At 60.6% G+C, this 27,013-nt stretch overlaps 1 protein-coding gene across 1 annotated transcript in view; it reads right to left on the reverse strand.

The window, feature by feature from the left end:
- Nucleotides 1-27,013, reverse strand: part of CACNA2D2 (calcium voltage-gated channel auxiliary subunit alpha2delta 2) — a 209,560-nt gene continuing 182,547 nt past the window's right edge. The window contains exons 6-38 of the mRNA XM_059479961.1: nucleotides 24,918-25,056; nucleotides 21,441-21,572; nucleotides 20,979-21,036; nucleotides 18,770-18,820; nucleotides 18,511-18,610; nucleotides 17,643-17,801; nucleotides 17,074-17,181; nucleotides 16,424-16,502; nucleotides 16,224-16,273; nucleotides 15,328-15,417; nucleotides 14,977-15,045; nucleotides 14,487-14,561; nucleotides 13,584-13,658; nucleotides 13,360-13,431; nucleotides 13,019-13,090; nucleotides 12,783-12,844; nucleotides 11,092-11,168; nucleotides 7,563-7,623; nucleotides 4,676-4,773; nucleotides 4,391-4,481; nucleotides 4,199-4,261; nucleotides 3,992-4,095; nucleotides 3,809-3,907; nucleotides 3,624-3,718; nucleotides 3,335-3,382; nucleotides 2,880-2,951; nucleotides 2,567-2,719; nucleotides 2,322-2,374; nucleotides 2,162-2,217; nucleotides 1,955-2,078; nucleotides 1,294-1,403; nucleotides 973-1,061; nucleotides 1-379 (exon numbers count right to left, since the gene is read on the reverse strand). Of these exons, the coding sequence (XP_059335944.1) occupies nucleotides 251-379; nucleotides 973-1,061; nucleotides 1,294-1,403; nucleotides 1,955-2,078; nucleotides 2,162-2,217; nucleotides 2,322-2,374; nucleotides 2,567-2,719; nucleotides 2,880-2,951; nucleotides 3,335-3,382; nucleotides 3,624-3,718; nucleotides 3,809-3,907; nucleotides 3,992-4,095; nucleotides 4,199-4,261; nucleotides 4,391-4,481; nucleotides 4,676-4,773; nucleotides 7,563-7,623; nucleotides 11,092-11,168; nucleotides 12,783-12,844; nucleotides 13,019-13,090; nucleotides 13,360-13,431; nucleotides 13,584-13,658; nucleotides 14,487-14,561; nucleotides 14,977-15,045; nucleotides 15,328-15,417; nucleotides 16,224-16,273; nucleotides 16,424-16,502; nucleotides 17,074-17,181; nucleotides 17,643-17,801; nucleotides 18,511-18,610; nucleotides 18,770-18,820; nucleotides 20,979-21,036; nucleotides 21,441-21,572; nucleotides 24,918-25,056 (2,913 nt within the window). The 3' untranslated portion in view covers nucleotides 1-250. The remainder of the gene's footprint in view (nucleotides 380-972; nucleotides 1,062-1,293; nucleotides 1,404-1,954; nucleotides 2,079-2,161; nucleotides 2,218-2,321; nucleotides 2,375-2,566; nucleotides 2,720-2,879; nucleotides 2,952-3,334; nucleotides 3,383-3,623; nucleotides 3,719-3,808; nucleotides 3,908-3,991; nucleotides 4,096-4,198; nucleotides 4,262-4,390; nucleotides 4,482-4,675; nucleotides 4,774-7,562; nucleotides 7,624-11,091; nucleotides 11,169-12,782; nucleotides 12,845-13,018; nucleotides 13,091-13,359; nucleotides 13,432-13,583; nucleotides 13,659-14,486; nucleotides 14,562-14,976; nucleotides 15,046-15,327; nucleotides 15,418-16,223; nucleotides 16,274-16,423; nucleotides 16,503-17,073; nucleotides 17,182-17,642; nucleotides 17,802-18,510; nucleotides 18,611-18,769; nucleotides 18,821-20,978; nucleotides 21,037-21,440; nucleotides 21,573-24,917; nucleotides 25,057-27,013) is intronic.

Raw genomic sequence — 27,013 nt, forward strand, 5'->3', positions numbered from 1 at the left:
TGTGGGAGCCCCGGCCCGGTCCTCGCTCTGTGGGAGCCCCGGCCCGGTCCCGCTCTGTGGGAGCCCCGGCCGCTCCCCGGCTCTTCTTTGGCTGCGGCCGGCGGGGAGAGCGGGGCGGCACCGGGGGTCCCGGGGCGGCACCGGGGGGTCCCAGGCGGCGAAGGGGGCGTCGCTCCCGCTCCAGCGGGCCGGGAACGGGCATGGAGATGGAGGTTGAAAGAAAAGAGAGCTGGCGGGGGCGGCCGGGGGGCTAAAGGCAGGCGGCCGGGGGCAGTGGGTGCCGGCTGGTGCTGGAGTAGAGGAGCAGCAGCTGCAGCGAGAGCAGGACCCCCAGGGACGGGGAGAAGGAAGCCCCTCGGCCGCAGTCTGAGGTATCTTCCTGGGTGGGTGAAGAGAGAGAGGGGCCGTGGTGCACCCCGGCAGTGCCTCAGCACCCCGGCAGTGCCCAGCCAAGGCACGGGCACCCACGGCCCTGGCAGGGGCATCTGCCACCTCCCCGCAGCCCTGAGCGCCTCTTGCCCTGCAGCACAGCCCCGGGGCCAGCCCTGCTGCTGCTCTCCCCAGGACCCAGCGCCTCTGCCACCCCATGGCACTGCTCTCCCAGGGACTCCTCAGAGCTGTGACCTCCCCAGGGAATACCCCAGGACTCCTGAGCCCTCTCCCTATCCTCCCAGGGCTCCAAACCCCCATCAGAGGGGTCCCCCCACCCCTCTGGGGGATCCCCTCATGGCCCTGTTCCCCCTGGGGGACACCCCATGGCTCTGCTCCCCGCAGGGGGGACACTCACCGTTCCACTTCCCCTCAGGGCTTCCCTGGGGTCCCCCCATGGCTCCATTCCCTGCTCATGGAGAACCCACTGCCCAAATTTCCCCAGTGGAACACCCTCTGGGAACCGCCCCATGGCTCTGCCCCCACCCCAGAGGATACCCCCACCCCTCCCAGGGCCAGCCCCAGCCCCCCTGCCCCACGTACTGTTGCATTGTAGTCGAAGCAGATATGGGGGCCTTTCCGGTAGCGGGGCCTGTCCACCAGCTCACACTGGTTGGGGTCCCTCGGGGGGGCTTGGCAGGTCAAGGAAACCACCAGGAACAGGGCACTGGGGGCTCCTAGGGCACCCCCAGCCCCGTTGGCCACGGCCAGCTCCCTCCACCCCCACCAATCTCCACAGGTCCTTGCCCCACTGCCTGTCCCACAGACCCCACGTGTTCCCCCACCTTGCTGCCACCACATCCCAGTGGGATGGAGCTGACACATCACATCCCTGTGGGATGCAGCTGAGCCATCAAAGGATACCTCTTACCTCTGCCTGCAGCAGCTTGACAGACTCACACTGGCTGCAGATGGGCTTGTCAGCCACCACGAAGAGCAGGTTGGTGTTGGCCAGTCTCTGTGCATGGAAGAGCCTGGGGGTGCAAAGGCAGTGTGACCCCCCTTACCCTGTGCTCCAATCGGCCCCCCAGCCATCAGTGCCAGCCCTGCTGAACCAGCAGCATCTCCCCAGACCCTATTTAATCACTGTCCCTGTCCTCCTCCCCATCCCTGTCCCCAGCTTCATCCCTATCCCTGACCTCATGCCTGTCTGCATTCCCATCCTTGTCCCCAGCCTTGTCCCTGTCCCCATTCCCTGCCCTGGCCTCCATCCCCATCCTCATCTTCACCTCCCTGCCCATCCCCATCCTGAGGGGCTGCCCAGGGACTCAGCACTGATGGCCTTGTTGGCCTTCCAGGGCTTGGTTCCACACAGAGGATCCCTGGGGACCCTCTGCCATCACCCACAGCCCACGGGGACACCACTGTTCCTCTCTGTCCCCCCTGTGGGTATCACAGTCCCCCTAAATGCTGCACAGCATCTCCTACTGCCCCCACAGAGGCTGCTGCACAGGCACCTTGGCACAGGCAGCCTCGGGGGTGTCCCCAGCCCTGCCCAGGGGTGGGATGGTGGGGACAGACCCACCTGGAGCAGTTGCCGCAGTCGATGATGGCATTGTAGGTGGCGTTGACGGTGCTGAAGTAGTACTGGGTCTGCTTCATGATGCAGCTCGTCTCCCTGGCCTCCATGCCGTCCCCCACCACCTCCTCTGTGCCAGCACAGCGCTGTGGGACACAGGCCACCAACCCCCCAGCCCTGCCCACCCCCAGCCCAAAGCTCCCCAGCACTGACCCGTCTGGAACCAGCTGCTGTAGGTGAGGCTGTACAGGAACTGCTGGAACAGGGACCTGGGCAAGCAAAGCGTGGCCATGTCAGCTGTCCCAGCCCCAAGGACACCCCATGTCCCTCCCCAGTGGGAATGGCCCCAGGGAGGGGACATGGCAGGACTCACCAGGCTGCGGCCGAGGTCCACCAGGCGAGGCTCAGCAGGTCGGCCACAGTGGGCTGTGGGTAAGAGGGAGCAGTGAGCCAGTGGTGCCCGTGAGGGGCAATGGGGACACACTTATGGGTCTCTGAGCTCCCACAGCAGCTGGGGACACACCCGTGGGTCCCTGGGCTCCCACAGCAGCTGGGGACACACCCGTGGGTCCCTGGGCTCCCAGACAGCTGGAATGCAGCATCCCCGCGGGTGCTCACCACGAAGACGCCGCGGGGCGCCGCGCCCGTGTTGCTGGGGGCCTCGGGGGCGCAGACAGACTGGAAGTCGTAGGACTCCTTGCGGGCGTAGAAGGAGTTGTTGTACAGGGCAGACATCAGGTTGGCATCCACCTCGCTGAAGAACTTGCCCACCTGAAATGGGGACACTGTATCTGTACCCAAATGCCACCTTGGCACGGACTCCCCTGGAGGGCACTCGAGTGGGGCTGTGTGACAGAGTGCCACAGCCACGAGCTCGGGGTTCAGCTCCCGGCTGGCATCCCTGCCCTGGGGAGCTGCGGGCACTGCTCACCTGGTACCAATGGTCCTCCTGGTTGGACAGCACCAGGAAGCCCCCATCATCGATGAGGACACAGATGAGGTCCTGGGGAAGGAGGGCAGTGTCATCCAACCCTGGCCATGCCCAGGGCAAGGCAGGACCAGCAGGGAGGGTGGCAGGCTGTCAGGCAGGGGAGCAGTGTGGTGTCCCCAAGCCTCAGAAGCATCTCAGTGCCAGGAGCACCCATGCTGGGTGCAGGGAGCAGGAGACACCTCCCACCCTGGAGGTTTAACAGCCCCCTCAGGGGGTTCATGGTCCATGGGGCAAGCCCCAGGCCTTCACCCCTGTGAGGTGGGCTGGGTCTGGCTGAGCTTGGGGAGCAGCAGGGCACAGGGTGGGTGCACAAGCTGGGTAAGCAGGGGACAGGGACCTCTCCCAGCCATTCCATACACCCCCACCAGCTGCCCCCACCCCTGCCCACCACCCACCTTGTTGTTGGCCTCACAGTCCATCTCACAGCTGCTTGAGGGGTCACACTGTCAACCAAAAGCAGGGCAGAGGGACAGGTTATCAGGATGGTCATCCCCCCAGAGCTGTCCTCCCAGCCAGAAGGGGACATGCAGGGTGGTGTCCCCAGAGGCTGGAGACAGGAACCCTGAGGAACAAACCCATTCCAACCACAGGCACCATGTCCCAGCAGTGCCCCCCATCAAGCAGAGCTCCCTCCCTGCCCTGTCTCCACTCCCATCCCCTGGCAGTGCCAGCCCCAGGACGTACCCGGCGGGTGCCCAGCTGGTCTCGGTCTGTCCGGTTGCTCGCCAGCACTTTGAACTTCTCAGCCCAGGCCTCCAGGTCCAGCTTCACCCCCACCACTGGGGCAGTGGGAGACAGGGTGAGCTGTAGCCTGGAGGGGTTGCAGGGACCCCCCAGCCTGGCACCAGGGCACCCAGCTCCCCTCCTACCTGCAGGCTTCAGAGTCTTGCCCCCGATGCTGAGCTCCACGGCGGTGCTCACCAGGATCCCAATGGTGTTGTTCTCCAGGTCCAGCCCCCGGTAGCCAGCTGTGGAAGGCAGGGGTGACATCAGGGGACGCATGGAGCCAGTGCCAGCCTGGGTCACACCCTGTGCCCTGAGCTGGCACCCACCATCTCGGTAGGGTGGCTTGAAGATGTAGCCCTTGTTGTCCAGGCTCCTCCGGTAGAAGCTGGCGTTGAAGGGCTCTGGTTCCTCCTCCCAGTCATCTGCGGCCCTGGCAGGGAGAAGCCACAGCCATGACTGTCACTGTCACCTCTGGTCCCACCAGAGATGGCCCAGCAGGAGCAGACACGTCACTGTGCAGAGCAGACACTCACTTGTTGGGGAAGACACGGGTGATGCCCCCGTCGGTGGCTGCGAAGACAGCCAAGAGGCTGTACCTGCAAGGAGAGGCCCAGGTACACCAGCCGTCAGTGGGGTTTTGCTCTGCCCCTGCCTCACAGCCCATCCCAATCCTCATCTGTCCCCAGACAGTGCTGCCCACCCTGGGCCATCTCCCCTCCACCTACGTGTTGAGGTCCTGGTCCTTCCACACTTGGTCCACCAGCTGCTGTGTGATACCCGTGTCCAGGATTAGGTTGTGCAGGAGGAAGTTGTCACCTTGGAGAGGAGAAGAAGGTGAGAGCTGACCCCATGAGGGCCACCCATGTCCCCAGCTCTGTCCCAGCACCCACTCTGCAGCAGCTCCCAGGACTCCAACCCCAGGAAGTTTATCCCCTGCTCCATCTCCCCCTGAATCCCCATCCACCCCCGAGCCCCCAGCAGCCCCCCCAGCAGCCATCCCAGCTACTCACACTGCTTGGAGTCTGGGGTCACCTTTTCCATGAGGGCAATAAAGTTTTCCAGGAACTCGGTGTTGTTATCCGACAGGTCGAGGTCTTTGCAATACTCTCTGGGGTTTGGGGACAAGGTTTGTGGTTCGTGGGGATGGAAAAGGCAAGGTCAGTTCTGCCCCTATGCTGCCAGCACCCAGGCTTGACAGGGACACAGTGGTGGTGATGTGCCACCTCTCCTGGGAGTGTCACCTGCCAGGGGAACTGGCTGTGGGCACCTCTGCAGAGTGCCCTGTATCCAGCCCCAGCTGCCTGCAGTGCCACCAGGGAAGTGTCCCACCAGTCACCGGGTCTGTCACTGCCACAGGCACTGAGGTGCCATCACCTCTGCCAGAGCAAGCTCTGATGGATCCTGGTTTGCCCAGAGTGGTACAACACCGAGTCCATCTCTCCCCATCCTGCTGGGGCTACTGGTGGGACTGGCTGCCTCTGGCACCGTACTTACCTGCGGGGCTGTGCCCACCCTGCCCTGCCCCTGTGGCACCCCAGGGACTAGGGCTCCATTGTGGGTGCCAGCAGGGATTTGCCTCGGGATTCTCCACAGCTGCACTGGCAGCACCAGGCAGGCACTCAAGGCTGTACCTGTGCCCTCTGCACAGCTGGTTGGGTGCTGGCTGAGCCCCAGCTGGTGGAGATGGGTGCTTGCCTATGGGCATCACTGGCCCTGAGACACTCCTGGGACAGGCAGTAGGGTGGGTGCCATGTCCCTGCTTCAGTCTGGGACGCCCTGAGCACAGAGTCCCAGCCCCACCGATGCCAGGGACAGCTGTAACCTGTTGGTCACCACGAGACTCTGACTGGGTGGCACAGGTTAGTGCCACCCCAGTGTGCCAGGAGCCTCCCATCCTCAGCAGTGCGGCTGTGAACAGTGCCAGGGTGCTCAGGGCTCCCCCACTCACAACCCCTCCACCAAGCTCCTGACTGCCAAAACCTCTGTCATTCAGAGGACAAATGGAGCAAAGGGTGGCAGGGAGCATGCCCACAGGGCAGCTGAAAAAGGTGAAGGACCCTGCCCAGCTCGGCCCGGCCCCTCAACCCCTGTTCGGGGGGGAACAGCACCTAAATACCTCCACCGACACGCACAGATACAGGTACTCACACACCCACGGGGGACGGGGGATATACGGTTTCTGAAAATGCCCAGAGGCCCGTGGGCGCGGCAGCAGATCATACAGTCGCCCTGGGCACACGGCCCCTCCTGCCCCGCCGCACCGGGGCTGCTCACGGAGCCGCCCTGGGGATACCGGGGGGCTCGCCCTGACTTCCACGTCCCCTGTTCTGTGCAGCTGCAGCGACTGCAGAGCCCCACACCGGGCACGGAGCAGGCACTGCAGCCTCTGTGGGTGCAGCCCCATTCCTGGGGCCTCGGGCATCCCCTCCCTATCCATCCTCTCGGTACTTATGGCCAGTTTTCAATAACTGTGCTCCTGTTTCTCATTCACGCTCTGCCTTGGCTCCTGTGTGTCCTGGGCTTCACCCCCAGTGCCCAGCAGAGGGCCTGGGGACTGAGCTCCCCAAAAAGGCAGCGCTGCACAGTGACTGCACATTCCGGGCTGCTTCACCCAGAGCGGGTGTGAGTGACTGCTGCTTCACCCAGAGCGGGTGTGAGTGACTGCTGCTACACCCAGGGCTGGTGTGAGTGACTGCTGCTACACCCAGAGCGGGTGTGAGTGACTGCTGCTACACCCAGAGCAGGTGTGAGTGACTGCTGCTACACCCAGGGCTGGTGTGAGTGACTGCTGCTACACCCAGAGCGGGTGTGAGTGACTGCTGCTACACCCAGAGCGGGTGTGAGTGACTGCTGCTACACCCAGGGCTGGTGTGAGTGACTGCTGCTACACCCAGGGCTGGTGTGAGTGACTGCTGCTACACCCAGAGCGGGTGTGAGTGACTGCTGCTACACCCAGAGCAGGTGTGAGTGACTGCTGCTTCACCCAGAGCAGGTGTGAGTGACTGCTGCTACACCCAGAGCGGGTGTGAGTGACTGCTGCTACACCCAGAGCGGGTGTGAGTGACTGCTGCTACACCCAGAGCAGGTGTGAGTGACTGCTGCTACACCCAGAGCGGGTGTGAGTGACTGCTGCTACACCCAGAGCAGGTGTGAGTGACTGCTGCTGCTGCGGGCCGGGAGAGCGGGTGTACCGGCAGGTGGCTGTGCTGGACCTCACCCACTGCAATCCCCAAAAGCTGCACTGGCAAAACGTCCCCTAACAGGACGTGTAGCTGCTATAACGAGCTATGAGCAGATAGGTGATTAGCTGGTGATGTTAATTAGAGATGCGCTGTGGTGGCGGGAAGGGCGGGATGCTCCAGAGCCACGGGGCTCCCCAAAGAGCCCAGTGAGGGACGGCCCTTCATCCCCACTAGGTGACTCACTGGGCGGCATGGCCCAGGGGAGGGGACACATCTGTCCGTCAGGGGGCTGCTATGGGCTCCTCATGTCCCCAAACCCCCTGGGCATCCCAAATTTGGGCCGAAACCTCCCCTCCTTCTCCCTCCCCCCCGCAGCCAGCACGACTGTATGATGCGGCCGGCGGCCCTCGCTCGGCAGGATTTTCAGAAACTATACCTATATATGCACGCGCAGAGGTCGGGCTGCACCGGGTGCATATATATATATATATATATATATATAAATATATAAAAATATAGATATATACTGTGCTGGATGCAACCGGGGGGCCGGGGTCCCGGCGGCAGCCCCGCGGCCGAGCGGGCACACGACACACACAGCCACAGGGCACGGGGAGCGGGGACAAGGCACGATGAGGCGGGGATGGGGGCGATGGGGGGTCGGCAGCGGGGCCGGGGCGGATGCACACCTCGGCAAGCGCACACGCAAAGCTACCTGGGAGCAATGAACACATGTCCCTCCGACTCAAAGCTGTTGGGCAGCAGGTATTCAAAATCTGCAACAGAAAGGGAAGGTTATCCGGCGGGGAGCGGGGGCGCCGGGGCCAGGAGGGAGAGAGACGGACAGAGAGAGAGAGAGAGAGAGAGGGGAGGGAACAAAAAAAATTAGAAAAAAAGAAAAAGGCATTTGCTGCTCTTGGTAACAAGAGAGAGGAAGAAAAAGGCCGTTCTGCTGTTGCTGGCACCGCACGGGAAGGAAGGTTAAGCCAAATCAGGAGAGGTTTGCCCATCTCGGCTCGAATTTGCTCGGTGGCGGGCTGGAGGCGCGCGGTGCGTACGCGGCCGGTACGCAGGGACACACAGACACACACACATATATATATGTGCGCACATGGAGATATATATATATATATATATATGCATGTTCGGGAGGGCGGGGACGTCTCTCTCTCGGGGGAAGGGGGCTGGGCGAGGGCAGGGAACCACATGCTGCGCTCCTGGCCGGAGGAGGATCACCGGAACACTCGGTTGTCGGGAGAAAAAAAATAAAGGGAGTTTTCAGGCATCAACATGGCCAGAGGGGAACCTTGCCGAGGACAGTCCAACCAGAGGCTCCCGCCCTGCTGCAGGGCCGTGCAATGCGCTGCCGGGCTCCGGTGCCCCCTCCCTGCCCGGGGCCGTGGTACCCCCATGGGGACGGGGCTCCGCGCTCTGCTTTAACACGGGGTGCAGCCCAGTAGCTTCGGGGGTCTCTGGGATTGCCCCCGGCAGAAGAGACTGAGGATGCAGGGCTCAGCTCGCGGGGGCGAGCTGGGTTGGGGGGTGCACGGAGGGGTGCTATGGGACACCCCTGGGATAACATCTCCCCCAGGACGGGCACCGCCACCCCCTTGCCCTCCCGCCAGCTCCTGGTGCATTGCACGGCACAGCCAGAGGTTGGACTGTTGCTCTCTGAGGGCTGGAGGCAGGGGCTGGGTACAAGCCGATGAGAGGAAGAAGAGGAGGAGGAGGAGGAGGAGTACAAACACTCGTACTTGGTCCATCAGCATTGCCATCACAGGGGCGCTGGGAGGAGGCAACTCAAGGCTGATTGAACAGGGCTGAGGGTGACACTTCCACCTCCCCACTGTCCTGCTCGCCTGGCCCTGTCCCCCATGGCCCTTCCTGTGCTGCAGTGCCCCCCCAAGCCGTGTCCCTGTGCCAGGGATGGGGTGCTGTGCAGGCTGCTGGTGGGTGCCGTGAGCTGGGGGCTCTGTGGGATGGAGAGGGGTGGCAGGTCCCACGGGGACTGTGTGTGCCCCACGGGTGTCCCCTGGCCCACTGCGGGGCTGAGCAGGAGCTGTGGGTCAGGAGGCCCCTCTGGCATTGAGGGAATGGGGGCCAAATCCTGTGTCCCATGGGGACGTCCTGCTCCACTGCAGGGACAGACCGACTCTGGCACCTCGGCCTGCCTCGGTGGGACTCAGGGCTCAAACCTGGCTGCTCCCAGGGGCACAGACGGCATCAGGACACTGTACCTTCAGTGGCACAGGACACTTGGCCATGCCATGCTGGTCCCCAGGGCAGGGGGGACGGCCACCGAGCAGCTGTGGGGGCAGGCAGTGTGGCACCCCTGGGCTCAGCCATCCCCCGTGCCCCTGGGGCCAGGCTCGCCGTCACCTGTGCAGCTGGGAGGCACTGCCCCAGGTGTCCCATCCCATCTCTGCAGAGTGTTCCTGCTTGTAGGCTTTCCCCAAAAAGCCTGTCCCAGAGGCTGATGGATTGGGCCCCCCACCTGGCCTCCATCCCTGCCACCTGGGGGCACCCACCCCACAGCCCCCCTCTCCCTGCACAGCCCTATCCCTTTCAGGTTGAGTTGTCTTGGGGAGGAGGAAGCAAAGGAGCCAGGAGAAGGGGAGAAGGAGTTGGAGGAGACGAGCGGGAGCAGAGGAGCAAGAAGGGGCAGCACTGGGGAGGAAGAGCAGGGCATCCAACTAGCTACAAACTCCTCGTGGGTAGAAAAGGGCATTTCATACAAGATCAGCTCTTGGACGATATCGAACCAGGTTTGGGAGTGATGCGCAGGGAGGGAGTGGGATTTTCGTGACAAAGCTCTCATGAACAGAACAAGACATGTTGCTTTCAAATAAAGGGGGAACTGGAGGAGAGGAGGAGGAAGAGGAGAAGGAGAAGGGAGGAAGGGCGAGTTGGTGGCGGTTTGCAGGTTCGGCGTGGCAAACGGGCAGGGAGATGGGCAAGCAGGGGGCTGGGGGGGACTGGACACGGGGCAGGGGACGGGGTGGTGAAGGTGAGTGGTCTGAGACTGAAAATACTTGCCCTTCATTTTGATGTTTGGTACTGTGTGAATCCACCATAGAGAGAAAGCAAGAAAAACAACAAACAAAAAACAACAAACAAAAAAAAAAGGGGTTGGGTGGAAAGGGGGAAGGGGGGCACAAACAATATTTTATTCAATCGACGTTTGAATAAAAATATTGTGTACTATAATCATACCAAAAGGAAACCTCTTGCAAAAAATGACATGAAGAAAAGAAAACATAAGAAAAACCCAGTAACAAAAAGAAAAGAAAAGGCCACGGTGAAATAAGAACAAAAGAAAAATAAATGCAAAGATATAACTAGAGAAATATATAGATATATATTCAATACTCCAAAGGAAAATGAGAATCAGTAGCAAACAGTTGCAACAGTCTTGATATCAAAATGTCCTCACTGAGTCAGGGGGCATGCACGGCACAGTGGGCAGAGCTGGGGAGGACGGGGGGATCCCCCCTCCCGGGGATGGGGACAGCCTGGCCTTGTCCCCACAGGGACACACACAGGGCTCCTGCCCATGGATGGAGGGGGTGGCAGGGGCTGGATCCGGAGCGGGGCTGGGGTCGGGCCACCGTGGTGGCCGAGGGGGAGAAACAGGGGGAACTGGGGGGGAGAGGGAAAGGGTCCAGTTCTCCCATGGGGAGAGGGTCCCTGGGAGCAGCGTGGACCTGAGGTGGGGAAAAGGCTCGGGGTCAGGGGAAAGAGAAAGAGAGAGAAAGGGGGGCCAGGCTAACACACACGTACACAGATTAATTCCAAACAAAAATCGAAACCAACCGAAACCGAACTCATAAAAAGAATAAATGGCTTAAACTGAAACCAAAGTATCGTAATAAACCAAAGGAAATTAAAGAGATCCATGCAAACTTCCCCAGGCTCACAAATGATGTGGCTGCCACAGCGCCATCCCTCGTCCCCGGGGGGCGAACAGGCAGCACCTCCCTCTGCAGCCTGTGCCTGCCTGCAGCCCCGGGCTGCGCAAGGACCAAACCCCAGGGGCACCCCAGGCAGGCAGCTCGCTTCGCTTTCCCTCCGTGTGCTCACCTCTACTCACGCCTCTCTCAGCTCTAGCTTTTATTTTGCCTCTCACAGTGATCCCTATGACCTTTCCCAAGCCTTTGGTTTGTGTTTCTCCCCCCGACAGCCACGGGCTGGGTGGGGTGAGGGGGAGCGTGAGAGGGCGGCGGGGAGAGCCAGGGGCTACTTACACTTCACTTGCAGGATCTGGTCACTGAGGTTGGCCTGGATGTAGTAGGTACTGTAGGGAGGCAGAACCAGCCCCAGGCTGTGGAGAGGGAGAGCAGACACCTGGTGTAAGGCTTTACACCCACCCAGAATCCTTGGCCAGCTCCCAATCCCTGCCTGGCACCTGCTGGCAGTAGTTTCACCCAGGTGATGGCAGGCAGCCCCAGTGGCCTCCTGCACAGCCTGCTGTGTCCTGCTCTCCTGGAACTGCAGCCAGTGCTGTCCTGAGGCATCCAGAGTCATCCCCAGAGCACCCAGAGTCATCCTGGAGTATCCAGGGTCATCCCTAGAGCACCCACGGTCTCCAGAGTCATGCCCAGTGTGATCCTGGGCTATGCAGGGTCATGCCCAGCGCACCCAGGGCTGTGCTGGGGGCACACATGGGCACAGAAGTTGGCACATCTGCCTAGCCAGGGCTGATATAGGCAGGATGTGCCAGCTCAGTAAACAAGGGAGGTACATGTGGAAGAGGAACATGACATCCCTGTGGGAGAGGAAGCTAGGAAGAGATACAGCCCATGAAAGAAGGGACAAAGCCTTCCCAGACTGGAGAAACCAATGACAACCATTATACAGGCAGCAGGAGCCAGATATGTCAGGAACAAGAGTGATCTGCCAGCCAGGAATCTGGCATGCAGGGTGTGGGACAAGGTGGGAAAGGAGATGGCAGGAGGTGGTGCTGGGGCTGCTTAACCCACAGGACACACTGCCAGAGGGAACTGGACTCCCTGGTGCCAGCTGCAGTGGCCATTGGCCTTTGGTGACAGTGTTTGTGCCAAGTATTTTCAGGAATAAGTGAGCAAGGGCCACATTCCTGACTCTCATCAGATGTAACTCCTGCACCAGAGCCACTGGGATCTGGGCTTCCTCCCTACAGCACCCCTTCAGATAGCCCTGTCTGTGCTGGGCACAGTCTGGGCATTGCAGCCAGCACAGCAGAGCTGCTGGCACCCCAAACCACAGTGTCAGGAAAAGGGTGGTGGCTTTTTTCTGTTCAGTGTTGGTGGCATCCCAGGGAAGCCCAGGAAAAATCCCTGCTGCAGAGCAGTGGGGAGTGGCTGTGATCCTTGCCAGCCCCTCCTGAGCTGGGTGGTGAGGAGGAGGAAGAGGAGGAGGTGAGCACACTGGGCAACAGGGGCTCACATGGCTCCTCCCATGTGAAGCAGTGTGAGTTGAGAAATGACAATGTCAGGGGGTTTCTTACATATGTGCTCGTCCAAACTGGTGCAAACTGGGTGATAAATGCAGAACTTTGCTCTCCTCTGGCTCTAAAGACAGTGCCTGTGCTGCAGGGTGGGCACATGTCACTGTCACCACCCTAGAGCAGGCAGGGACCCGCATGAGCCCCTGGCTGGGCAGACAGGGGGTGGCAGAGGTGTCACTTGTCTGGCCCCTTGCATGCCAGCCCTGCAGCCTGTCTGGAGTCCAGGGGGCTGTGCCCAAGCTCTACAGTGCCTAAGGGTGGCAGGCAGCCCTTTCAGGAGTTCAGCACATCACTGCCTGTGTGCAATAATGTGGCAGTGCATTTGCAACCTCACAGCCCATGGGACACATCCCTGGTGGCCTCAGGGATTTGGGAGCTGCAGGCACAATCCCCCAGGCCTGTGCTGGTGTGGGCCCAGCCAGGGCAGGGCAGTCAGGGTGTGACACTCACCTGTAGTTTGTGCTTTTGATGGGAGCCCACGTGTAGGTCCGGAACACCTCGTCGATGTATTGCTGTGGGCCAGAGGCAGCCAGTCAGGCCTGGCACTGCCAGGGCTCTGCTGGCACAGTGCCACAGGGCCCTGGCTCCCTGCCCAGTGCCAGACACAGCCCCTCATCCCCACTGCTGGCTCTGGGTGCTCTGCACAGCGACAGTTGCAGCTGTGATCCCTCTTTCCCTTCAGTTACCTCGTCCAGGGACTTGATGAGGGTCTTGATGAACCTCTGCCCATCATTGCCATCAATCATGCTTCTCCGGATCTGTGGGACACAGAGGAGGACCCTGAGGGCCACAGAGCCTGGCCATGCACCTGTGGGCACCCCTGGGGTCAGGGGGAGCAGCCTGGGGAGGTTCATTGCACCCAGGGGACAGTGACCCAGCTCCTGTCCCCTCTGTGGCTCCATGGGAGCTGTGCCAGGACCCTGAGGACGAGACTCTCTTCAGGGCAGGCTGGAGGGGCTGAGTGCCCTTTGCGGCTGCAGGTGAGGGGGCCAGCCTGTGCCCCAGAAGCTGCCCCTGCTCTCCTCACCTCCTCCTTGTTCTCATCCTCCAGCTCAGCATCCAGGAAGTCCAGCGTCACCGGCTCACGGAAATTGATGATCTGCAGGAACAAAGGGAGAGCCAGGGAAGGGCTCAGGGCTCCTGCAGCCACTGCTGAGCCCAAACTAACTCATCACAAACCCCACAGCCAAGTCCTAAGGGCCCTGGAAAGCCCCCAGGGCCTGGCTGATCCCCCTTTGGGCCCCTGCTCACCTGGGGCTGCAGGTTGGGGTGCAGCAGGACGTAGCCATTCAGGTCGATGGCAAAGACGTAGCCATTGGCCCCCAGCTGCAGGAGGACAGGAGGAGGGGTGAGGCTGAGCAGGTGGCTCTGTGCTGTGACACACTGCTGGTGCCATCCCCCTCAACTCTGCAGGCAGAGCTCGCTCCAGGTCATCCCTAGGGCTCAGCCCATTCTATCCATTCATTTCTATTCTCAGGACAATGCAATTTGCCACTCATTCCTGGGGTGAGAGTTTGGCTCTGGATTTTTCCCAATTCTCCTTTCCCCAGGCCTGTAGGGTTTGTTCCCTGCTGACCCTACAAGGATTTTGGCTCTGCACTGAGTCCCAGAGCATCACACAGCTTTGATCCCTGCTCTCCTGTGTCACACACATCTTTTATGAAAAATCCTTTCCTTAGGATTTTTCCTCCTGAGAAGCTGAGAGGCCTCAGGAACAAAATGTAAACAATGATTATCTGCTGCTGCAGAATGCAACAGGTGCATCTGTGATTGGTCTCATGTGGTTGTTTCTAATTAATGGCCAATCACAGAGTCCGAGCCACAAGCCTTTGTTATCATTCTTTCCTATTCTATTCTTAGCTAGCCTTCTGATGAAATCCTTTCTTCTATTCTTTTAGTATAGTTTTAATATAATATACATCATAAAATAATAAATCAAGCCTTCTGAAACATGGAGTCAGAGCCTCATCTCTTCCCTCATCCTAAGATCCCTGTGAACATGGTCACACTCCTGCCTGTCCCAGCTCCTGCTGGGTGCCAGTGCTGCTGGAGGTGCTCTGAGTGCTGGGGCACAGCCTGGGGCTCCCACCAGAGGGATGGATTCCCCACCAGGACCAGGCAGTGCAGGGCAGGGGCAGAGGGGAACCCACGCACGTTGTAACGCGGCGTCAGCCTCTTGATGTCATTGAGAGCCACATCGATCCCCATCACGCCCAGGATGAGCTGGTTCTGGAAGGAAATGCAGGATGGAGGTGGTGGGACCAGGGCTGTCACTGCCACCACCAGCCCAGGGACAGGCAATCAGCAGGACAGACCTCTTCCCCTTCTGGGGACGTGTGGGTCAGATTTGGATACTGCAGGGGCACAGGGTGGGACGGACCAGCCCCCAGGAGCCCCCATGGGACACTGCTCCCCCCAGGGACTGGGAGCTCTCAGCTGTCCCAGCTGAGTTGTGAGAGGTAATTTAGGGTCCCAGAGATGGCAGTCAGCCCTGGTGTCACTGCAGGGAGGTGGTGCAGAGCAGGCAGCACCCCAGGGATGCCAGTGTCCCCCCTGCAGCCACTCATACATCACCAGGGCACCTTCCCACCCCACAGTGGCCCCACATCAGGGCTCCCAGTGCAGGGCCAGCAGAGTGTCCTACCTTCCTGTCACTGCTGTCCTCCGTCAGGTTGAACACTGGCAGCGTTCCTGTCACCACCAGGCCCAGTCCCTGCACAAGCACAGAATGATGTCCCATGGCCCCTCACTGCCTCAGGACCAGGGCTGGGGTGGGCAGCAGAGGGGGGTTGATGGGGCATGTCCTGTGCAGGACCTTGGGGCTGGTGTCCCCATCCACCTGCACCCCAGAGTTCTGTGGGACCCCAGGGTCAGTGTCCCCAGCTGCACCCTGGGGCTGCAGTCCCCACCCTCATCCCCGTGTGTGGCACACAGGGCTGGGGATCCCCACCTGCCCCTGGGGCTGTGTGGGACCCCGGGGCTGGGGAGTCCTTACCAGGGCATCCTGGTACACATTGGTCCACTGGACCTGCTTGGCTCGGTTCCCAGCCAGGACCATGGGTCTGCCCAGCACATCCAGGTACTCCTGCAGGGACACAGGACAACATGGGAACTGGATGTCTCCTTGCTCCAGCCTGGTGACACCCTTGTCCCTAAGCACACCCCAGCAATGTTAATGGGGTGAGGCTGAGCATGGGGAGGGGGCTTGGCAGCCACCAAACGTGGGGGCACTGGCTCCAGCTGGGACCCCTACAGGCCCATTAAGGTGCAAACAAGGTGCTGCTCACCACTGGCCATGCACAGGCAGGGCAGGGGCTCCCCAGGCAGCACCAGCCAGAGCCCCCCACCCATTCCTGGGGCTGAGATTGCTCCATCATGCCTGGACCATGTCACTGCTGTCTCCCTGGCTGCCATCTTCTCCTGGGGCAGGTTTCCCTCTTCCTGTCTCACCTTGCCAAGGAAGATCTCTGCGGGGAGGGAGGCCCCATGCCACAATGCCAGCCCTGCCCTGCCCTCATCACCTGCCCTCACAGCACCCTGTGCACATCCCATAAGGAAAAGGGGAAGAAAAGAGGCAGTGAGAGGAGGTGTGGGGCAGACACAACCGTCTCTGCCAGGCTTGGCCCTGCCCACGCTCAGCTCTGCTCTGTGCTGATTAACGCCTGATGTTTCATAATTAGTCACTCAAAAGGCAGCAGGTCCGTGGGGAGCTGCAGAAGATGAATTGCTTAATAGTGCAGAGCCTGGCCGAGGGCTCAGCTCGGCTCCCCAGCTTGCTGCCACACTCACTGCCAGCCTGTGGGCTGTGCCCAGTGGGGCTGGGGCTGCCTGGACTCCCCCAGGCAGGGCAGGGCAGCCGAGGGGGCTCTGCCTGCCCGGCTCCAGCTGTACCTGCGTGTTAATGCGGATGGCGCCGATGGAGGGGATCTCGAAGTAGTAACCTTGGAAAAGAGAGAGAAAGGCAGCTGAAGATCCATCTGTCCAGCAGTCTGGCTGTCCTGCTGCCCTCCCTGCAGGGCTGCAGGCAGGGCTTTGCTGGTGTGGCACCCACAGGAGCCGAGGGGTGAGCCCAGCCCCCGCTGGGTGCTCACCTTTGTTGGCACAGGCCATCCACTGCAGCGGGGTCACGTCGTAGTTGTGCTGCCCCACAGAGAAGGTGAAGACCCGCACCTGTGGCAGAGCCTGCACTGAGGGCCAGCCACGGGGCACCCCTGTTTTCAACACTCAGTGCTCCCAGCCAGTGACAACCTCCCCAGGGACAGTGTGGCATTGCTTGCCATGGCCCACAGAGTGAGTGCAAGTGGGCAGGAGACTCCTGCAAGTGCTGGCTGTGCTGCAGCAAGGGGGTCCCTGTCTCCTTGTCCTGCCCTCCAGCATCCCTCTGTTGGCTCAAATCACCCACCTCAGTGGTCCTTGCTCTGGGGCATCACTGCTGCCACAGGGGTCTGTGCTCTCTGAGGGTGATACATGGGCCAGAACACCCCCACCCCACAGGTTTCCAGGTACTGAGCAGCAACTGGGACCTTCCTGCTGGTTCATCTGCCTGCCAGCAGCCCTGTCCCTAATGCCTGGGTTGTGCTCCCCTCAGGGCCAGCATTCAGGGAGCCCACCAGCCCCAGCTCCCCAGCATCCCAGTGTGCCTGGTCCCACAGGAAGGTGGGAGCAGCTACAAACCCATCAGCAGGGCAGTGGCTCCATGCAGGAGCAGCCCCAGCCCAGCACCCAGCCCAGGGCCTCTCACCGTCTTGTTGGGCCAGTTGTACTTCTCAAAGACGTCCTGCACTCGGTCCTCGCCGCCGTCCGTGAACATCATGATCATCTTGTTGCAGTTGGCACGTGTGATGTTGGACTGTGGGGCAGACACAGCACCTGAGGCCACACCTCAGGCACAGGGCTGCATGCAGCCAGGAGGGCTGGCCCCAACCCACCTCTTTCCCCAGCCCATTTCTCTGGGGTGAGGGTGACCAGGCTGAATGGGGACGGGGGACACTGCCACCTGGGGAATGATGTTGTGGCTAATGCTACTCGACACCTATAGCATCATTCATCTTTATCTTGCCTCTGGCACGGTGTCTGTTGGGTCTGGCCCCTCCACCCAGCCCTGCTAGCTTGTAATAACCCAGAGGGGAGCAGCACCAGCAGAACCTTGGCTGCAGCACGCCTGGAGGTGGGATGTCTCCCCCAGCATGGAGGAGGAGCACAAGGAGCCCTCAGCCCAGGGCAGCAGCCAGGCACTCGGAGCTGTCCCACCATCCCCAGCACCCACAGCTGTCCCAGCTGTTCCCAGCCCCAGCCCAGCCCCCAGCTCACGTTCTGCAGCTGGTCAAAGGCATACTCAAAGCCAGCCTTGTAGTCTGTGGTGCCCTTGGCCACCATGCCCTGCACGTCCTCCTTGAACACCTTCTTGTTGCGGATGTTGGCCTGCACCAGGTGCTTGAAGCAGGACACGGGCTTGGCCTTCTCATTGAACTGCGGGTGACATGGAGGGGGTGGGTCACAGGAGGGGACAGGGGGGACACCAGCAGGCACAAGCCACTCAGCACACTCAGCTCTCACGGGCAGCAGGTGACCCAGACGTGTCCCACATCCCAGGGAGGGCTGAGGCTGAAGTTTGGGACAAATTCAGCACTGAGCTGTGGTGTAGTGCTGTACCTGCACCCCCACTTGTGCAGCAGCCCCAGCTGGTGCGAGCAGCCGTGCTGTGCTGCTCCGTGCCGCCATCGGGAGCAGGTGCTGCCTCTCACTTACAGCTTCATTCACCGGCAATGGGGCCCATTCATTAGGGGAGCGGCCATCCAGCAACAGAGCCAGGCCAGACACGTTAATTAGCGCCGCTGCTGGTGGCCAGACAGGGGCGGGGCAGCCAGTGACAGGCAGATGCGATGGCATGGACACTGTGCTGGTGACACAGCCGTGGGGTGTCTGTCGGTGGCTGGTGACAGACAGGACGTGGCTGGCTGGGATAATGCAGGAACATCCCTGCCAAATGCCCCGTGATAGGGGCAGCTTTTGTGTGCCCAGCCCTGAGCAGCCATTTGGTGGGTAGTTAGGAAGACAAGAAATGGCATTTCTGTGTACAGAGCCCTTAGCCAGGTCTTCGTGGGGGAAGAGGGTTCCTCTGCTGGGGAGCTGGGAGGTGCCTGGGGACACAGCCCCTCCTCCTGCCCCAGGCACTCACCGAGGCCACATTGACATAGTCATCATCTGAGAGGGTGTCCAGCATCTCATAGACCGAGGTCTTCATCAGCTTGAGGGTGAGGCCGCTCACACTGCCACTCCTGCAGAGACAGGGGTGCTGGGGGCTTGGCAGCGAGGAGCACAACAGGGCTGTGCCACCCCCACAGCTTCCCTGCGGCCACTGCTGGGACAGTGGCACCTTGGCCAGCTGTGTCACCAGCCTGGCCTCAGCCCAGCCATGGCCCCCAGCATGTACTCACACGTCCACAATGATGACCATGTCCTTTGGGGAGGAGGCACCCTGGATGTACCTGTGGGGTACAGAGGGGGGTCAGCAGGGCTGACTCATTTCGGGGGCACAGCCCAAGAGCAAAGCTCTGCCAGGGCACAGGGGAGCTGTGTGGGAGCCCCAGGCAGCCAGGGCTGTGTGACCCCATGGCAAGGAGCAGGGACAAGGAGGCTGTGGGCAGGTGGCAGCGAGGACGTGGCTCCCGTGGCACAGCACAGCAGACGGCCAGGACTGCTGCTCCACACTGTGCCAGCCTAATGAGCTCTAAATGCTAAACTCTTCCATCATCACGGGCCCTTTCCTGCGTGCTGATTATGCTGACACACACATCCATATTAAGATGCTATTTACCCCCCTGGTAGCTTCAAAGGCCAGGCTGATGAGGTTATTTTTAGCTACAAGGAGGAAAAATAATAACACGACGTAAATCTTCCCCACTGAAAACAATTAGGGAACCCTTCCTCACCCCTGGAAACAACTGGTCCTGCTCCCAGCCCTGCTGTGCCAGGCTGTGTGGGAGGGGCTGGCACAGGGCTCAGCACCCATCCCACCCCAGACACGGCCATGCACAGCCCCACCTCACCAGGCCATTGCAGGAGCCCTGATCCTGCCCTGGCTGCAGGCCAAGGGAACCTCATTATTGGCTAGATCAGGATCGGGCCTCGCGTGAATTAATTACTGTGTCATTAGTATCAATTACTCACCACAACTGGGAAGGACTGGGGAAGGGGCAGGCTCTGATTGTTAATCCCTTATGTTCCCTAATTACAAGGGATTACCCGGGTGGGATGCAGGATGCTGGCACATGGGGCCCTCCTGACATGGGCGCAGCATCCTCCAGCAGGGTGCAGGACAGGCGGCTGCCAGGGCTCCTCCTGCCGGGGTGAGAGGGGCTCTGGGAGCCTGCTGGGTGCAGGACAGGCGGCTGCCCCGGGGCTCCTCCTGCCGGGGTGAGAGGGGCTCTGGGAGCCTGCTGGGTGCAGGACAGGCGGCTGCCCCGGGGCTCCTCCTGCGGCTCTTGGAGCCTGCCCTGCTCCCGGGGCCGGGCTGCTGGTGCGGCACAGAGCCCTACTAAGATGCTGCCCGTAATGGGCTGTGGCAGCACATCCATCTCGGCTGCCCGGCTCAGATGAATGCCCTGGGCTCGGCAGGAGACGGCTGTAGCTAATGGGGCCATTCATCAGGGGAGGGGAAGGCGGGCGGGTGGCGGCCCTGGCTGCGGGCAGGGTCGTGGCCCTGCAGCAGTGGAGGCTGTGTCCGGCATGGGGCCCCACTGGGAGCAGGAGAGGGCCCCAAAGGGGGTTCCCCCAGGTGTGCTGTCCCCCAGCATGAAGGGTGCTGCTGCTGCTCCTCCGTGGCAGGGTGGACAACCAGGTGGCCAGTCTGGCTAAGAGCAGGGCAAAGAGGGCGAAGAGCTGGGCTTAGCAGCCCCCGTACACATCAGCAGTCTCCACCCCAAAACAGCCTTCCAGTCCCTGCCCTGCAATAACCTGCACAGACACCCCAGCAGGGAACAGTTAATAATTAATATGGAGCAATCAGAGGAAATTAACCATAGCAGCAGGGCCATTAATTTTCTGACAAGGAGAGGGGGCAGCTCCTGATGTGGGCAGGGGGATGATCCATTGGGATACAGGGCTCCCTGGACATGTGCCAGAGGCCTGTGCCCACTCTCCTCTCCGTGCCTGCAGGTATGGGCAGGATGGGGCTGTGGCTTCCCCAGCTCCAGCTGATAACCAGCATTGCCACACCAGCACCTCCAGCTGGGCTAAGGGCAGCCCATTCAATCCCAGCTCCCTTGTTCTGGGCTAAAAGGCTGCTCAGCTATCTCTGAGCCACAGCCTGTGCTGCCTGCCCATTCCTCTCCCCATCCTCCCAGCCCATGGTTTCCAAGCCAGTTGTTATCTCATTTGGATGGGAATGCTGACCAGGACTGAGTGCCAGCAGCCATGGCTGTGCTGAGGGGGCACAGGGCTCTCTCCACACTTTCATCTGCACCCAGGGATTTCTCTCTCCATCCTGCTCTGCTTTCCCAGGAACAGGGAAGGGGAAGGAGCCAAGTGCCACAGCTCAGATGCCCCTGCCTGTGTTATGGTGTCCCTCTGCCAGTGCCCAAATGCCATGAGAAGGGGAGAGAGCTGCTCGCTCAGGACCCTTCTGCCCACCCAGCACCCCCTTACCAGGGCCGCCGGCGCACGTCATAGAGGTCGATCTTGTTGGGGGCTCTCCATGGGGTGGCTGTGGGGACAAGGCAGGCAGCGAGTGAGGCAGGGCTGTCGTGGGGGGACAGGGGGACATGGCAGAGAGATGCTCAGGGCTGAGGAAGCAGCAGGCTCGGGTGGAGAGCTCACACCAAAGGGTTCTGGCACAGCACAGTTACCCAAGTCACACCAGGCCCAGGAGTGCTCATCCACATGGAGCAGTGGGAAGGACCTGGGCTGCCCTTGGTCACAGCTCCTGTGTGCCACTGTCCCTGTGTGCCACTGTCCCTGTGTGCCACAGCCCCTCCCTGGCACAGCCCCCCTGGCACAGCCCGTGTGTGCCACAGCTCCTGTGTGCCACAGCCCCTCCCTGGCACAGCCCCCCCTGGCACAGCCCCCCCTGGCACAGCCCCTGTGTGCCACAGCCCCCCTGGCACACACCGGGGTAGTAGCGGGTGACGCCGGTGGCGCTGCCGAAGACCTGCCAGAGCAGGGAGGGATCCTCCTTGCGGTTCTCGATGAAAACGTCCTCCAGGGCCTGTGTCCAGTTCAGCTCGTTCAGGATGACGGTAGCTGCAGGACACACAGACAGGGCTGGCTGGGTGCAGGGAGGGAGGAAGGGGGGGAGCAGTGGAGCTGGGGGTGATGGGGACTGCGGTGTCCCCAGGCGATGGCAGGGAAGAAGGTGATGGGGACTGTCCCCTCCCCTCTGCCCCTTCCCAGGAAGAAGCCCATGGGGCCTTTCCAGCTTCTCCTACATCCCCTCAACTCAACCCCACTTCCACACAGCTCCAGCACCACCCTGCTGTCCCTTGTCCCCAGAGAAATGAGCCACTCTCCTGAGCTCCCCAGAGTGCTCATTGTCCCCATGTGCTCCGGGGCAGACACAGCCATCCCTGGGGACAGCTGGCCTGCCATCTCCACTCCCTTCCCAGCCTCACTCCCTGGGGACAGTCACCGGCTGGGAAGCCCAGGCTGGTGTCCCCAGGGGCCATGTGGAGCCTCTCAGGCCCACTCTGCATTCCCACTGGCCCTGCACCTGACACAAAAGCAATTAAGATGCCGGCAAACAGCAGTTTTAAATTATTCAGCTATTAAAGCAGGAGATAAGCTGCTGGCAGCCCCAGCCTGCGATTAATCAAGGGGGGCTGGCAGAGTGCAGGGGGGCCATGTGGTGTGGCAGGAATGGGGCTGGCAGGGAGCTGGGATGGCACCTCCCTGTGCCCACAGGGGGACCCCAAATGCTGTGGGGAGGAATCCCATGATGATCTCTGGTGCTGGGTTGCCCCAGGACTGCAGCATGGAGGAGCCAGTGGTGGGTGCCACTGCAGGAGCAAGGAGCCAGCAGCACCCTGAGACCAGGCACTGATCCCTCCTGGGAGACCCTCAATGCATTTTTGGGGTGCAAGAACTCTGAGGAGCACCCCAGCTCTTTGGCATTGGGCAAAACAACCCAATGTGGTGCTGCAGGGGAGCCAGTGTGCATTTGAGCAGTAAATTTAGCTCTCCTAAGCCTTCCTCCCACACTTGTCCCTTCTGGAACACCGTCATCATCCGTTCCTGCCTTCACTGTGGTCCTAAGGCACTGGTGGGAGGTGGGTAGGTTTCCCAGGATGAATCCTGGATCCCTCTATCCCAACATGACTGCTGAAGAATTGTCTTTCCCTCAGGCAGCCATGCCTTCAAACCATGATTTACTCTGCTCGTATCTCCCCAGCCATTCCTCAGTGCTGTGCCCACACACAGTGCTGTTATCTGGGCACTGGGGATGATTTCTTGTTTGGCTCTGACACAGGACGTGGTTTTTCCCAGGAGAAGTGGCTGTGAGCTGGCTGCCAGGCTGCTGCCTGCCTGGAGCAGCCCTGGGCAGTGCTGCCAGCCTCAGCTGGGCACCGGGCTGGGCCCTGCCACATCCATGATAGCCCTGGCAGCACCCACACCCCCAGACCCTCGGGGCCATCAGCCACACCGGCTGCTTGTGCTGAATGCAGCTCATGTTGTCCCTGTGCCCAAACACAGCCCTTGCATTATCTCTGAGCACGAATGCAGCTCCTACACCTTCCCTAGGGATGAATGGATCATCCCTGTTAACAAATACAGCTCCTGCTCTCTCACCATGTGCAGTGATGAAGCTGTGTCCCTGCTTGGGATGGCTCCTGTCCCTCTCAGTCGAGGGCAGAACTGCCAGCCCCACTGGTGACATCCCCATCCCTGTCCCCATCTCGTCCCTGTCCCCACCAGAGTAAGCCCAGCCCCGCCCTGCCCGCGAGCGATTGCATATTTAATTAAAAACGGCACAGTAAATAAAACACATATAGGATGTAATTTGTGTGTGTAGCGAGGGGTGACGGCGGCGGGCGTCGCCGCAGGCTTTAATCAGCGTGCCAGGCAGCGATAGCGCCTCTGTCTCCGCCGGTGCCAGCGGGACCCGCGCCCGCCCACAGCCCTGCGGGGACTCGCTGCTGTCCCTGGCAGGACAGGGGGGCCCTGCTCCACCCCAAACCACTCTCAGGGGAGCAGCACTTGTAGAGCCTTCCCTGCACCCTGCATCTCTGGAGCACCCTGGTGTGGCCGGAGCTGGCTGGATCCCTGTGCCCACCCTCTCTGCCTGGTGACAGTCCCTGCACTGTCACGCCACTGCCACATCCCCTCCTGAGCAGCTGGGGGTCCCTGAAGCGCGTTCATCTCCAGCTTGCTGTGTCCCAGGGCGGGTGGGTGATTTATGTGCCCGTGCCGGGGCTCCAGCCTGGCTGAGAGGGACGAGTTCTTTCACCCCTCGCAGCCCACCCGGCTCGCACCATGTGCTTCATCAGCTGCCTGCCCTGCGCTGGATGGCTAATAAAGCTCATTGCAAATTCCTAATCCAGCGCTGCCTCCGCGGTGCAATCGCTGCAGCTCCGAGCCGTGCACCGGGAATGCTCCGCTCGGGGCAGCAGCGTGAGCGCGGCCACCATCACCATCATCACCCTCAGCAAGTGCCACTGAAACAGAAGTGTGGGGACAGTGGTGCCCCGGGTGCTGGGGGGCAGCAGGGACCGGGCTCACGCAGGATGCGGCCGGCGGGTGCTGGAGGATGCCCTCCAGCCGGGAGCCGAGCAGCCACTAGAGGGAAATGGAGACCGACTGTCGCCGTGTGCCACCGCAGCAGGGCGAGCTACCGGAGACATCTGACAGCTCAGGGAGGGTCACAGCGCTCGGTGGGGGCTGAAGCTGGTGTGGCACATGCTGTGCCATCCGCCCGTCCATCCATCCCTGCCCATTCCCGGGCTGGCCCTCCAGCCCATCCCCGTTTCTGGAGCAGCCTGACCCCTCTGCAGCAGAGGCTTAATCAGCTATGGGGTGGCATCACACTGTCCTGCACTCACCCTTGGCTGCCTTCCTGCCAGACTGCAGCTGCTTCTTCTCCCTTTTCATCACCTCAGCCCCAAGTAGGCTGAAGACAGGCAGCATCCTTGCTTCACCCTCTGCCACTGCCCAGCCATGTCTCACTCCCTCCTACAAGCAGGTTGGTGCTGCACAGAGCTGTTCCATCCCTCTGAACATCTCTGGTGCCTGCTTTGAGCTTTCTCGAGCTTTGCAGGAGGATCAGAGCCCTGTGGGCACAGCTGAGCTTCACCCTGGGCCATAATCACCACCTCTCCTTCTCTCCCCATCCATTCCCCAATAACTCCCAATCCCCAGTCTGTCTCTTTTGCCTGTGCTGAGCTCTTGAGAGTCCCTGGGCAGGGACACATTGTCACCTCCATCCTGATATGGTGACTCTGCCTTGTTTCACTACCTGTCTGTCTGGGAGCCAGTCACCAAGACCCAGTTGAGGCACCCAGAGCTGATGGTCCCTGGGGCTGCAGTGCTCCAGGCAGGAGAGGTGGATGGCCAGGCAGGCAGTAGGAATGGGACAGGGTGAGGAGGGGCACTCACAGCCTTTGTAGATGTCCGTGGGGATCTGCACGGCAGCGTAGGAATAGTTAACCTTGGTCTTGAAGTTGTCATCATCAGTGAACTCCAGCTTCAAGGAGTTGGACTTCTCCCTCTCGATCTCCTCTCCATCGGGGTCATCCTGGGGAAGGAGCAGAGTGCATGGGGTCACCCAGGGTTCCAACCCTGCATGGATGGGGGAATGTCTCCACCTGAAGCCCATCACCAAATGTTTTGTGGGGGAGACCAGCCCTGCTGGATCCTGTGCGTATTTGGCCTGCCAGGAGTGGGTGGGCACAAAGGCGAGCACTGGTTACCCCTTGTCTCTCCAGCTTGGGTAGCACAGCAGGTATTAAATCAGACATAGGAAAAAAAATCAAAAAAAGGCCTTGAAAATCAATTAGCAGCAAAAGGCAACTATCAAAGAGCAAATTAAAACAGAGTGCAGCTTAGCGCTCTGTCAATAAGCAATGCAAACAATATTTAATTATGGTGGAGAGACGGCGAATTCCCCACTGCTGGTGCTGGAACACACTCCCTCGCCTTCCCAGCCCTCCTCTCCATTCCCCAGCCCTGCTGCCAGCATGGCACTGGGGGTGAAATCCCTCTGGGAAGGCAGGCAGGGCTGAGCTGGTGCAGGCAGAACAGCTGGGTGGCTGCAGACAGGGGACAGGTGGGAGCTGGAGCACGGGGCCATGTGGGGAAGAGTGAGAATAGGGGTGGACTCACTAGAGAGCTGGAGAAATTGCCTCTGCCACCCCAGCAGGAGCAAAGAAACCCAGGAGAAGGTGCTGGCTCTGAGCTGCCCATGCCTGCCACCAGCCCAGCAGCTGGGGAAGGCTGTTTGCAGCCAGCTGGGAGATGTTCAGGATGGGAAGGAGGGAGAGGAAGATGCTGCAGCACCTGCTCTTTGTGCTCCTGGAGCTACATCCCTGCTGAGGAGGGGCAGGGACACAGAGCTGCCTGCACCATCCACAGGCAGGGACAGACAACAGTGCCAAGCCCAAACTGGAATAGACACCTGAAGGGATGCCCCAAGGCACCAGGGAACACAAGGGGTGGGGATGGTCCCTTCCTGCTGCTGTCTGTGGCCCATTGCAAGCATCTCTCCTACTGGCCAGGCTGCCCTTGACAAAACCCCGGAAACAAAGACCTGATTTTCTCACAGGAAAAGCCATATATTTAAAGGAAAACTATGGGTTTGGGAAGTAAACCACGAAGATTGTTTAGCACCTATCCTGGCCCCCTCCTTGTTTCCCCTTCACAGATGACATGGAGAAATGTCACTTCCCCTGCAACACCTCCAGCCAGCCACTAAGGTGGTGACATTCCCATGACATTGAGAGGGGTGGCCAAAGCATTCTCCACAGCTCGGGAGAGTAACAGGATTGATATACAAGGTTTGGGTTTAATTCCTGTTAGTGTCACACGCTGCCCAGCCAGCCCTGCTGTGGGGGCTCCAGCTGCCCAGAAAGATGCTGAACTCCATTACAGCTGCACTAGCCAAGCAGGAGGCAGGCAGGGACTGTTCCCAGCTCCCTGGAGCCACATCTCTGAGATCAAAATCCAGCTTATGCTCTCAATTTCATGTAAATCTGGAGAAAAGGCAGAAACCAGACTGCTGGAGCCCCTGCAAAGTGGTGATGCTGCAGCAGAGCTGGCACTCTGGGGAGTGCCAGGCCATGGGCTACCTGGAGAGTGGATCTGGCCCCAGCCTGCTGCCCATGGGGCTCAGCCCTCTGCGGGAAGCACACACAATATTCACCCCTGCAAACCTCTCTGAGCACCAGGCAGGATACAGAGGTGCCTGCTGAGAACAGGCTTTGGGATAAAGCTGTGGCCTGAGGGCATCTGCAGCACCAAAAACTCTGCTTTGACACTAAACCCTTTTTTTCCTCAGCCCAGCAAATTCCTGGTGACAGCTCCCCATCCCTCCCCATCTCAGATCAGCAGGGCACCATGCCACAGCCCAGCCACTGCCCCTGTCACCACCAGCAGCTGGAAAATGCAACCCTCCCTCTTTCCCTCACGCTGGCATGGCTATTCCCCACTTCATGGGAGCTGGAACTACTGTATATAATTACTGCTCCTCTGTTTAT

Source organism: Ammospiza nelsoni, chromosome 11, assembly GCF_027579445.1.
Source record: "Ammospiza nelsoni isolate bAmmNel1 chromosome 11, bAmmNel1.pri, whole genome shotgun sequence".
Taxonomy (NCBI): Eukaryota; Metazoa; Chordata; class Aves; order Passeriformes; family Passerellidae; genus Ammospiza; species Ammospiza nelsoni.